The 13,523-nt window shown below is 39.2% G+C and overlaps 1 protein-coding gene across 1 annotated transcript in view; it reads left to right on the forward strand.

Moving 5' to 3' along the window:
• DYNC2H1 (dynein cytoplasmic 2 heavy chain 1) overlaps window positions 1–13,523 on the forward strand; it is a 170,036-nt gene that overhangs the window by 38,770 nt on the left and 117,743 nt on the right. Inside the window, exons 39-47 of the mRNA XM_054088995.1 lie at window positions 275–482; window positions 1,302–1,431; window positions 2,820–2,975; window positions 5,360–5,619; window positions 6,272–6,518; window positions 7,525–7,676; window positions 8,205–8,349; window positions 10,269–10,371; window positions 11,856–12,023. Of these exons, the coding sequence (XP_053944970.1) occupies window positions 275–482; window positions 1,302–1,431; window positions 2,820–2,975; window positions 5,360–5,619; window positions 6,272–6,518; window positions 7,525–7,676; window positions 8,205–8,349; window positions 10,269–10,371; window positions 11,856–12,023 (1,569 nt within the window). The remainder of the gene's footprint in view (window positions 1–274; window positions 483–1,301; window positions 1,432–2,819; window positions 2,976–5,359; window positions 5,620–6,271; window positions 6,519–7,524; window positions 7,677–8,204; window positions 8,350–10,268; window positions 10,372–11,855; window positions 12,024–13,523) is intronic.

The following is a 13,523-nucleotide window of genomic DNA, read 5'->3' on the forward strand; positions in this document are numbered from 1 at the left end:
GTTTTTATATCGTGGTATTGTTTGTGGATAGCATAAAGAAAGAAAAGCTTTTGGTGACAATCATAGTCAAGAACACTGTTATATATGTTCCAAATTTTGTGATAGGAAAGCTAAAATAGACAGCAAAAAGAAAAACATATATTGAATATCTCCATAGAGCTTATATTTAAGTTATAATGAAGGAGGAGTATTAAATAGTATTAAAATAACAAGGAGTGATGTCCCTCAAATGTTTTTCTTGTGTTTGATATTTTATTTTTGTGTCTGGAAATAGATATTACTTCATGGATAATTTGTGATGGTGATATCGATCCTGAGTGGATTGAATCGTTGAATTCTGTTTTGGATGACAACAGATTGTTGACTATGCCCAGCGGAGAAAGAATTCAGTTTGGCTCAAATGTCAATTTTATATTTGAAACTCATGACCTTAGCTGTGCCTCTCCTGCTACGATATCACGAATGGGAATGATCTTTCTGAGGTAAGTCACAGGAGTATTCCTTATTTTTAAGGTAAGCAAAGATACCTCCCTTTCTTGAAAGGTAGTCTAAAGTGGATGGAGCAATTTAATTACGTGCTTAGTTTTATGAAGCAAATCACTGGGATTGACTTTAGATTCCATCTGCTACTATGCTGTTATGGTATCATCTTTTGGCTAATATATCTCATACTTCTTGAAAGAGATGAGTGGAACTGTTGGAACAGGTCCAGAGGAGGGCTACAAGGATGTCAGAGGACTTGGAGCACCTCCCATATGAGGACAGGCTGAGAGAGTTGGAGTTGTTCAGCCTGGAGAAGAGAAGGCTCTGAGGAGACATTATAGCAACCTTCCACTACCTGAAAGGGGTTACAAGAAAGCTGGAGAGGGACTGTCTACAAAGGCTTGTAGTGATAGGAGTAAGGGCAATGGATATAAACTGGAGAGAGGCATATTTAAACTGGACATAAGGAGGAATTTCTCCACCATGAGAGTAGTGAGGCACTGGCACAGGTTGCCCAGGGAAGCTGTGGCTTCCCTGTCCCTGGAGGTGTTGAAGGCCAGGTTGGATGTGGCCTTGGGCAGCCTGATCTAGTGGGAGGTGTCCCTGCCCATTGCAGGGGGGTTGGAACTGGATGATCTTTGAGGTCCGTTCCAACCCAAAACATTCTATGATTCTATGATTCTTTGTGTGTGATCCTTAGAGAGCTGCAATATTGCTTAGAGATTCTTGTAAAAGTATTTCTGTTGTTCCTTTGAACCTGTCCATGTGAAGATGTGAATGCCTTGTATTTGTCTGAATCTTGTTTTATTTTGACCTAGTGATGAAGATACAGATCTTAATTCTCTAATAAAGTCTTGGCTAAGAAGTCAGCCTGAAGAATGCAGATACAACTTAGAAAATTGGATTGGGGACTATTTTGAAAAGGCTTTAAACTGGGTTGTGAAGAAGGTTAGTAACTGATATCTAATCACATTTCAGCTTGTGTTAAGAATGATCTACTTTACTAGTGTAACACTGAAGAGATCATTCATATTAACTTTTATATAACAAAAAAAAATCTTTTTTTTTGATAGCTGTTTTCATAATAAATTTAATACAGGAACTATTCTAATCAGTTTCCAAAACCAGATTGCTGTACTTAAAGTTTTTAAAAATGCAGTACAGTTTTAGCTAATGAAATACCTATATTTCTATGAAACTTAATGTCTGTCTTTAATATCCTGTACTGGGTATTTTTCTCTATTTTTTGAAAGATCTGACTGATCTGAATTTCTAAACTAAAAAATGGAGAAGTGAAGAAATTGTTTTTCCAGATTTAAGTTATTGTTTATAACAAGAAAACAGGTAGAATTTGAAGAATTGCACAATGTAGAATGAAACTTATAATAGGCTGGAAAGAAATGTAATGCCACCTAAAAACACTGATAGACTCTTATCTATAAAAGTTATCTGATTGTTAACAGCTCCCAGTAATCTGTCCTGGATTTAAATATACAACTTTAGCTCTTTAGGATTCTAATAAAATCCTCATCTGAAAGACTTTTTTCACTAAATGAAAGGTAATCTGTAATTACAATATTAAGAAAAGATAGTCCAAAACTTTATATATTATCTGTTTTATGTGATGCTGGGTTGTACATCAAGATAATTGTTCTGCATATGCTAGATTTTCTTAATGTTTCTCGGTGCTTTCCTGACTCCCCTCCTTCTGAAGGAGTTGCATTTGCTTTGAACAAGTGGCTTATGTTGTACAAAACATTATTTAGGAGAAATCCCCACTGCTGTGGCCAGTAGGCCAGTGTTTGGGACACCTGCGCTGCCTCCCTGTGGGGAATACGTATGGTCCTATTATGTTTTTACTATTATTTCCTGTCTTGGTTCTTTCACTCATGGAGATTTCTAGACTTTTAAAGCATCTTCAGGTGGATACAGAGGAAAAAACATGACATTGATCCCGATGCTGGAAATCCCTGTTGGTGCTAATGAGCAAAATCCATGCAGATTCCATTCTCTGGGGAGATTGCTGTACGGTTATGTTGCTTTCTTTAATAATTGCACTGGTTAATTGTTGCTTTCTTTTATAGATTTAAAAAATCTGTAAGGAAAGTTCTGATTGCTTATCCTAAACTACATCAATATGTAGTCTGGAATTAAAATTTCTAAATCAATGCTTAAGAATAATTTCATGTCAAGTGAATTTTCTGGAACAACAGCAAGTCTTGAGATCTTTCATCCTTTGTGGAAGTGTCAAAGAGCAACTAATAACAGTCTGGTAGCAATACATCACATTCATTTTTAGGAATATATTTGAATCTACTACTACTTTCAATTTACAGAATGACTCCGTGGTAGAAACAAGTTTAGTTGGAACTGTGATGAATGGACTGTCTCATCTTCATGGGTGTACTGATCGTGGACAGTTTATTATTAATCTGTTACGTGGTCTTGGTGGCAATCTCAACATGAAATCACGACAAGAATTTGCAGAAGAGGTAATCTTTTTTTGGCAAGTTTATTAAAAAATTCTTAGTATAAGTAGTAGAAAAAAATATTATTTAAATTATTTTCTGTCTTCTAACAACGCAAATTTATAGTAATAGAATATCTGGCTTTAAATTGGAAGGAGGAAGATTTAGATTAGACATTATGAAGAAATTCTTCATGCTGAAGGTGGTGATGAGGCAGTGGCACAGGTTGCCCAGGGAAGTTGTAACTGCCCCATCCCTGGAGGTGTTCAAGGCCAGGATGGATGGGGTCTTGAGCGGCCTGATCTAGTGGGAGGTGTCCCTGCCCATGGCAGGGGGGTTGGAACTGGATGATCCTGAAGGCCCCTTCCAACCCAAACCATTCTATGGTTCTATGATCTGTGCTCTGATTTGTTTGCAGTCTCTTTTGTCTGTAGGGAAATAGCTGAGTAGTAAAGGAATGTTTGATGTGTCACTGATAGCTGCTAAGTGCATCCAGCCCAAATAGTAATCCTTTGGTGTTTCACTAAGAGATACAGAATGGCCTCTGTCCATACTGTTGTGCAAGGACCCACTATAGCAGTCTGTGTGTGTTTATGTATTGTGTATATGTAATACAGATTTATTTTGTGGGGTTTTTTTTCTGTTCAGAATGCTGAAATAATAATAATGTGAGGACTTTGTTGCACCTCACCAGGGAGGTGTTCATACAGTGTTGTTTTGAGGTGATGTATTTTGTGTGCTGGGATGCGGTTCTGTCTTTGTGTAGGTTCTTGAGGGATTTAGGATAAGCAAATAAGGATAAGGATTACCAAATAGTGTTGGAAAACAATGTGGACATAGTGGTCCATAGTATCTTCGAGAGCAGCCCTGCAGAGAAGGATGTGGGGGTGCTGGTTGATGAGAAGCTCAACATGAGCTGGCAGTGTGTGCTCGCAGCCCAGAAGGCCAACTGTGTCCTGGGCTGCATCAAAAGAAGTGTGGCCAGCAGGTCGAGGGAAGTGATTCTGCCCCTCTATTCCTCTCTTGTGAGACCTCATCTGGGGTATTGTGTCCAGTTCTGGAATCCTTAATGTAAGAAGGATATGGAGCTGTTGGAACAGGTCCAGAGGGGTGTACAAAGATGATTGGAGGGCTGGAGCACCTTCCTTACGAGGACAGGCTGAGAGAGCTGGGCTTGTTCAGCCTGGAAGAGAGAAGGCTCCGAGGAGATCTTATAGTAACTTTCCATTACCTGAAGGGGGCCTACAGGAAAGCTGGAGAGGGGCAATTCATAAAGGCTTATGGTGATAGGACGAGGGGGAACAGGTGCAAACTGGAGAGGGACAGATTTAGACTAGACATTAGGAAGAATTTCTTCACCATAAGAGTGGTGAGACACTGGAACAGGTTGCAAAGGGCAGTTGTGACTGCCCCATCCCTGGAGGTGTTCAAGGCCAGGTTGGATGGGGCCTTGGGCAGCTTGATTTAGTGGGATGTCCCTGCCCATGGCAGGGGATTTGGAACCAGATGATCTTTAAGGTCCCTTCTAACCGTAACTATTCTATGATTCTATGATTCTATCTACAGAAGGCTGTCTCTGGAGGTAGTTATCTTCATGGTAATATCTGGGGTTTGTATTGGAGAGAATCATAGAATCATTAAGTTGGAAAAGACCTTGGAGATCATCAGCTCCCACCATACCTGTCTACTACTAAATCATCTCCCCAAGCATGTCATCTACCCGCTTTTTAAACACCTCCAGGGATGGGGACTCAGCCACCACCCTGGGCAGCCTCTGCCAATGCTTGATAACCCTTTCTGTGAATAAACGTTTCCTAATGTGCAGTCTAAACTTCTGACGCAGCTTGACATTCCCCCTTGTACTATCACCTATCTCTTGGGAGAAGAGATAAGCACCCATCTCTCTGCAACCTCCTTTTAGGTAGTTGTAGAGAGCAATAAGGTCTACCCTCAGCCTCTTCTTCCTTCCAAAAGACATCCTGGAGCTGTAACCTTTACACAGGGCAGATTAGAAAGGTTTAGGCTCAGCTTCTGGAATTAGCTGTTGGTGCATATGAAGGAGTTGTCTTGTTCATATGATTATTATAAAGTATGTTGCCTAATGTGGAGAAAAAATTATTTAAAGCTTTGCTAAATATAGTTTATTTTATATTCTTTATATTATGGAAAAGTACTGTGTAGAAGACTATTATTTTACTGTTTAGTTAGGATTTAATCATAAGCATATGCGTAAGTTGACTAAATTTTCAAAGGCAGCCTTAAAACTATCACATCAAAGAATTAAATTTTGATTTCACAGAATTATTCTTTGAACATTCTTTACATTAGCTTGAAATTGTGGGGCTTGGCATTACTGGTATGGATTTAACAGAAGCTTTATTTTTTTTTTTTTTTTTTGTTGTCAAAAGATCTTCAGTTGGGCGCGAGAATCTCCACCAGATCCAACAAAGCCCCTGGACACATATTATGACACCGACACCGGACATCTAATGCTATATCACCTGAAAAAACCTGAAAAACTAACAGCTGATGACTTTAGTAATCCCCAAACACTTCCTGTCATCCAAACCCCTGACATGCAAAGAGGTTTAGATTACTTTAGACCTTGGCTAGACTTTAACTATAAGCAGCCTTTTCTTCTTGTGGGTCCTGAAGGATGTGGAAAGGGGTAAAAAATATTTCTTTTTTTAAGCAAAATACACTTCTAGCTATTTGACAAATTTTGTAATGTTTTGCTATAATGGTTTTCTATGCTTTTCTACTGCAACAGAATTTGTTTAGTTTACTAAGGGAACAAAATTTCTGTAGTGGCAAATAGGTGAATTCTTAGGAAGATCTACAGGTGAAATTCAGGCTGTTACTATGCATCTAAGATATCTGAATGAGGTTGTTTGATATGAAACAGGACCTTTGGAAAACCTGTAATGTCGTGGAGCAACAGCTGAAAGGCACACGAGGTACCCGATATCATCTCAAGAGGCATTGGGTACCTCTGTGCAGTCAACTGTATTTAGGTCATCCAGTTTCCTATCTTAACTTCCTTATTTAGATGAGTTGAATCACTATATACAGGGTATTTAGACTATGTATTTGTTTTGTGTAGGTATATACTACACTTATTGAATTTATTGAGTAGGAAATATTGCATTTATGAAGGTAAGAATGTTTAATTCAGCAAACCTCATACTTTGCCTCTTAATACAGGCATTTTATTTAAAATATGCATTTTATTTAAAAAAACTATGCAATATCTTTGGATACACAGTATTTTAATGCATTTATGTATTACTTATATATATGTACTTGTTTGCTTTTTTTAGGATGCTGCTGCATTATGCTTTTTCTCAACTCCGATCTACTCAGATTGCTACCATTCACTGCAGTGCACAAACTACTTCTCAGCATCTCCTACAAAAATTAAGTCAAACTTGCATTGTAATCAGTACAAACACTGGGCGAGTCTATAGACCAAAGGACTGTGAAAGGCTTGTTTTGTACTTAAAAGATATCAATCTACCCAAACCTGATAAATGGGGAACAAGCACTCTCGTGGCTTTTCTGCAGCAGGTGAACACTTACGTCTGCTCTTTATAAAGACTCTTAAGTATAATTGGATATAGTTTAGCATGTGTAGTAAATACCTACATTGATTATTTTCATACTTAACAACCTGTATTGACATTAACGGGTATAAACTGGAGAAGGGCAGATTTAGACTAGACATAAGGAGGAAGTTCTTCACTATGAGAGCAGTGAGACCCTGGCACAGGTTGCCCAGGGAAGTTGCTCCATCTCTGGAGGTGTTCAAGGCCAGGTTGGATGGGGCCTTGGACAGCCTGATCTAGTGGGAGGTGTCCCTGCCCATGGCAGGGGAGTTGGAACTGAATGATATTAAGGTCCCTTCCAATGCAAACTATTCTATGGTTCTATGATTTTATGATTTGTTTTGTTTTTATAACGGAATATATTGGTGTCAACCAGAAGTAAGATACCATTTTAATTAAGCTTATATACATAATTAAATAAAGACAGTAGTTGCCTCAATGAGTTATAATGCAATGGGAATGTGAATGACAAGAAAATCATCAGGAGCAGTCAGCATTTATCTGCTAAGGGCAAGTCATGCTTGAACAACTTGATAAGCTTCTGTGATGAATTGAGAGACCTGGTAGATGAGGGGAAAGCAGTGGGTGTAGGCTATGGGGACTTTACTAAGGCCATTTATGCCATTTCCTATAAGATCCTCACAGAAAAGCTGTTGATTTGTGGGCTGGATAAGCAGATAGGTGAGTTGAAGCCTGGCTGAACAGCCAGGCCTAGAGGGTGGTATTCAGCAGCACTAAGCCTAGTTGTAAGCTGGTACCTGTTTAGGATCTTCATTAATGATCTGGGCAATGAGGCAAAACTGTATCCTCAGCAAGTTTGCAGCTGACACCAAGCTGGGAGGAATAGTTTACCTCTGGCAATTAAGAAAACAGTAATAATGGTATAATGCTTACTATTTTTTCTTAATTTTTTTTGTATGATACTCTGTTGGCTTCCTTCTAATGAAATATTTGTTTAATTGTGAAAGGTTCTTACTTATCAAGGATTTTATGATGAAAATCTGGAATGGGTTGGTTTAGAAAATATCCAAATTGTGGCTTCCATGTCTGCTGGAGGAACATTAGGAAGACATAAACTTACCTCCAGATTTACTTCTATTGTTCGTCTCTGTGCAATTGAGTAAGTATGTGGAAATTAGTTTGACTGTCAGAACTCAGATTGAGCCTCTGTTTATGAGGCCCTTGCTCGATTTAGTCTTTATGAAGACATGACTGTTCCAGTCATTCATGTTTTCTAACAGTTGGGATCTTCGAATCTGTGCTGTTTGATGCCTCTTGGCACTAGAAACCAGTTTAGGAGCAATCTGTAGCTTCTTGTTGATAGTGAAGTGTTTGAAATATGTTTCCTATTGGATGATTTTGCTTCAGTAAACTGTTTTCTGCAGCTTTATATTAAGAAATGTTTAGTTATCAAGTTAGAGGTTCAAAAGAAGTTTGTTTGTTTCTTTTTAAGTTTGAACACATTTGCAGATATATTTAGAACATTTCCGATGGTGCCATAGTGCAATAAAATAATTCTTTGACTTAGCTATTGGATGGAGATGCTATTAATTGATATTTCTTACTAATTGTGTATAAAACTTTGAATCTTTTTAATTAAAAAATTAACAGGGATAGTCCATAATGATTACTTTCTTTTCCTTTGTAGCTATCCAGAAAGAGACCAACTGCAAGCTATTTATAGTGCCTACTTGGAACCTGTACTACAGAAAAACCTAACAAATCACCGTGTTTGGGGTTCTTTACCAAACATACATCAGCTTGCAGGGTCTATGGTGCAAGTATATGAACAGGTATGGAAAGCTGATTTCTTTTCTCAAGGATATGGAGAATTCAGATTTTTTTTTTAAATATAATTAACTTTCAATATTAAATAGAGAATAAAAAGATTTATCAGTATTAAAATCCAAGTTTATATCTTTTTCATAATGTTAATGTCAATTTTAGAGCTACTTATTTGCAGAGAATCCTAGATATTAGAGGCAAACGGAGCACGTGGTAAGTGCTCTTGCTTTCTCACAGATTTACTATATGATTTTGGCAATCATCTTAACCCATCTGTGCCTGATATATAAAATGTGAATAGTAGTGTTTTCCTACTTAATGGATAAGGACCTTTCCTACTTAATGGATAAGGTCTTTGAACCCTGGACTTCAAAGACTGTTATGTGCTCAGGTGTTGTGGATGCTGTTATGAATCAAAAGGAGAGAAGTGAGGGTGGAGTGATTTGCACACATCAAGGACTACCTCTTAAAATGCTACACTCTTAAGAATGTGTGTTGAGACACACAAGCTCATTTTATCCTCCCACTTTAAATTTTATGGACTACTATCTAGCAAAATACTGAAGTACTTGCTTTTCTTATTCATGTACATGGTCTTACTGGGATAGCTACTGTGGGGATGCAAGTTCTTACTGTGTGTTTCAAGAATGTATTTTTGTCCCGACCTAGACTGAACCATGGCTATAAATTGGGGAGGGGAAGATTTAGACATGAGGAGGAATTTCTTCACAATGAGGGTGTTGAGGCACTGGCACAGGTTGCCCGGGGAAGTTGTGGCTGCCCCATCCCTGGAAGTGTTCAAGGCTATGTTGGATGGGTCCTTGCGCAGCCTGATCTAGTGGGAGGTGTCCCTGCCCATGGCAGGAGGGTTGGAATTAGATGATCGTTAAGGCCCCTTCCAACCCAAAGCGTTCTGTGATTGTATGATTCTATGATATGAAAACAATCCTTATGACTGGAATGTGGGTATAGTCACTGGTAGCATGCACCAGTTAGCAGGAATTTAATATGATATTATCAATGTATTCTTATTAGGAAATCGAAGTTTAAATCTGATGGCACTAGGACCAAATGATTGATGAAGGCAGTTGTTCTTTGAATTAAAGATACAGTTGTAAATTCAAATGTCCTTTAATGAGGAAGAGTTAGTATTTCATAGAATCATAGAATAGTTTGGGTCGGAAGGGACATTAACGATCATCCAATTCCAACCCCCCTGCTGTGGGCAGAGACACCTCCCACTAGATCAGGCTGCCCAAGGCCCCCTCCAGCCTGGCCTTGAACACCTCCAGGGATGGGTCAGCCACAATTTCCCTGGGCAACCTGTGCCAGTGCCTCACCACTCTCATGGTGAAGAAATTCCTCCTTATGTCCAGTCTAAATCTGCCCCTCTCCAGTTTATAGACATTCCCCCTCATCTTATCACTCCATGCCTTTGTAAACAGTTCCTTCCTATTTCTGTAAGAAGTCTTTTATAGAGACTAATAGTTACTCATTTACATAGCTTTTATTACACTTTTATATTCCTTTCTATTTTATATTTGGTATTGCTTTAAAAAAATCATGTGTTTTGTCTAATAATACTGTACTAACAGTTCTAGGTGACTTGTGCAGTTGTTTGCGTCAAAAACGGTACAGAAGACATTCTAATTATGAGAAAATCTTTCGTGGTCAGAAAAAAGTTTTAAACAGTTAATCTCTGCACTTTTCAAAAAAGCTAAAGTATGCATTAATAAAATATATGTAATATATATATGAATATATTTAATATATAGTTATAAAATATGTAAATATGTAGATTTCTACATATAGAAATTTATATATAGAATGAATTTATCTGGTATTTTAGAAAAATCTAAAGCTACATTTCCAAGTGCTTTACATTTTAAAACACCACTTTTTTCCCTCTGTTATCTTCCAATTCTAGGTCCGAGCGAAATTCACAGTTGATGACCACAGTCATTACCTGTTTACGCCATGCATTCTTACTCAGTGGGTTCTTGGTTTATTTAGATACGATTTAGCAGGTGGTAAGTCACTTACTTGATTTTCATGGGTAAAGGAGTTCTAAAATGGCCTAAATTGTTATTGATGTCAGTCTTACTGATGACTCCACATGCAACTTGTAAACCATTGATACTCTTTCTAACCGTGAATTGTCTGTAAATCAGTAGAGGGAGAAATGCCCAACAGTTCATTCTATAACACAAGAGTAAACAAGTTCAAAAAAACTTCAGTGATGTTTTAAAATATGTGTGGGAGTTATTTATAGATTAGGCACTGGCACAGGTTGCCCAGGGAAGTTGTGGCTGCCCCATTCCTGGAAGTGTTGGAGGCCAGGTTGGATGGGGTCTTGGTCAGCCTGATCTAGTGGGATATCCCTGCCCATGGCAGGGGTGTTGGAACTAGATGATCTTTAAGGTCCCTTCCAACCCAAACCATTCTATGATTCTGTGATAAGGGGAGTTAGTTTGTTGGGACCGTTGGAATTTGACGTTTACTCCCTACTCCTGACCATTTTTTATTGGGTTTTTTTTGGAAGGATTTTACGTTGTGGTTTATTTTGAGTATGTGTCTTGTCTTCTGAATTCGCAGCAACTTGCGTCTCATGCTTGTCTATTTGTACCTGGTTGTATAAACCTGGTGAGATGACTGTGGAACTGCAACTGAAACACATCATCCATGATGTATATAAGAAAAGAAGAATATAACCACCCATAAACATATAGAAAATATCTAGAAAACTCCCTCATCTGTGTAAAAGCTTACAAAAATCTGTATAAAAGATGCCCACAATTTGGGAATGCTTGATAATTACAGTCTAGTCTGGAAGTTAGTCTTTCTGTAACTTTGGAAATAGTGAAATTCGTAAAGGTGTTCAATTTTGTGTGCTTTTTTAAATAGGAAGCATAGGCTTCTTTCTGATTATGTTTTTGTCTCTGAAATTGCTATTTTTATTAGATCATGAGCAATTACTCCTGCATATGCATGTACTTTTTCAGCACTGAACAGTACAGCATTGTCCTTTACTCATCTCATCTTCCTTCCTTCTTGCTTTTGTGAAGAATATTGAAGCTTTGTGTTCTCTACTAGCATTTTACAATACAGACCGGTTTGAGTATTTATTGTTATTTTAGTATTTGTTATTAGTCTTTATCTTTGCCTTGAAAGCAGCCTTCTGGATTTTCTTGTTTTCATTGCCTGGAACTTTGTCTTGTAATTTTTACTTTGTGTGCAACACCTTGTTCATTTTCATTAGAAAGATGGTACTAAACTGGAGAATTTGTTTTAGTAAAATATGTTTCATTTTATCTTTTAATGATTCATGAAGTTATTAAAAAGCACTTCTTAATGTTTACTTTTTTTTCCTCTTACTTCTTCGTTACTGATGCTCTCCTGCTGGTATGTAAATTCACTTTATTCATTTTCAATCTCATATTTTGAAATGGAAAATCTGAGAATTATAGAATTTGTTATAAATGCCTAAAGTTAAATCTCTCCTTAAATTTTATAGGATCATTGACGCAAACTGCAGACTATGTATTGGAAATTGTTGCTTATGAAGCACGTCGTTTGTTCCGTGACAAAATTGTTGGTATGAAGGAACTTCATGTATTTGATAATGTTTTGATGAAAGTGTTTCAAGATGATTGGGGCTCAGATGTTCTCGACAACACGGCAGGTAAACCTTTTGTGTGTACTACAAAAACTCAAACTGTATATGTTGGAATCATAGAATCATAGAATCACTAGGTTGGAAGGGACCCACTGGATCATCGAGTCCAACCATTCCTAACACCCCTAAACCATACCCCTCAGCACCTTGTCCATCCATCCCTTAAACACCTCCAGAGAAGGTGACTCAACCACCTCCCTGGGCAGCCTATTCCAGTGCCCAATGACCGTTTCCTTGAAAAATTTTTTCCTGAAATTTTTGCCTGAAACTCCCCTAATGGAACTTGATGCTATTCCCCCTTGTCCTGTCCCCCGTCACTTGGGAGAAGAGGCCAGCTCCCTCCTCTCCACAATCTCCTTTCAGGTAATTGTAGAGAGCAATAAGGTCTCCCTTCAGCCTCCTCTTCTCCAGGCTAAGCAACCCCAGCTCTCTCAGCCGCTCCTCGTAAGACTTGTTCTCCAGCCCCCTCAACAGCTTCATTGCTGTTCTCTGGACACGCTTCAGAGCCTCAACATCCTTCTTGTGGTGAGGGGCCCCGAACTGAACACAGTATTCAAGGTGTGGTCTTACCAGTGCCGAGTACAGAGGGAGAATAACCTCCCTGGACCTGCTGGTCACGCCATTTCTGATCCAAGCCAAGATGCCATTGGCTCTCTTGGCCCCCTGGGCACACTGCTGGCTCATGTTCAGTCGGCTGTCAATCAACACCCCTAGGTCCTTCTCCTCTAGGCAGCTTTCTAGCCAGACTTCTTCTAGTCTGTAGCACTGCATAGAGTTGTGCCCCAAGTGCAGGCCCCGGCATTTGGTCTTGTTGAACCTCATGCCATTGGTCTCCGTCCAGCGGTCCAGCCTGTTCAGATCCCTTTGCAGAGCCTCCCTACTCTCCAGCAGATGCACACTTCCACCCAGCTTAGTGGCAACTGCAAACTTGCTAAGGGTGCACTCAATGCCTTCATCCAGGTCATTGATAAAGACATTGAACAGGGCTGGACCCAGTACCGAGCCCTGGGGAACCCCACTTGTGACTCCAGCTGGAGTTAACTCCATCGACCACCACTTTCTGGGCCTGGCCATCCAACCAGTTTTGAACCCAGGAGAGTGTGCGCCTGTCCAGGCCAGAGGCAGACAGTTTCTGAAGCAGAATGCTGTGAGAAACTGTGTCAAAGGCTTTACTGAAGTCGAAGAAGACTACATCCACAGCCTTTCCCTCATCCAGTAGTTGAGTCACTTTGTCATAGAAGGTGATCAGGTTAGTTTGGCAAGATCTGCCTTTCGTGAACCCGTGTTGACTGGGCCTGATCATCCGGTTCTCTTGCATGTGCTTCATGATAGCACTCAGGATCACCTGTTCCATGACTTTCCCCGGCACTGAGGTCAGACGGACAGGCCTGTAGTTCCCTGGATCCTCCCTGCAAGCCTTCTTGTAGATGGGCACAACAACTGCCCAATTAGGAACTGCCAATTAGGAACTGCCTAATCAAATCAGTCTGATCAAGTCAGATAGCA

Source organism: Cuculus canorus, chromosome 1 (assembly GCF_017976375.1).
Source record: "Cuculus canorus isolate bCucCan1 chromosome 1, bCucCan1.pri, whole genome shotgun sequence".
Classification (NCBI taxonomy): domain Eukaryota; kingdom Metazoa; phylum Chordata; class Aves; order Cuculiformes; family Cuculidae; genus Cuculus; species Cuculus canorus.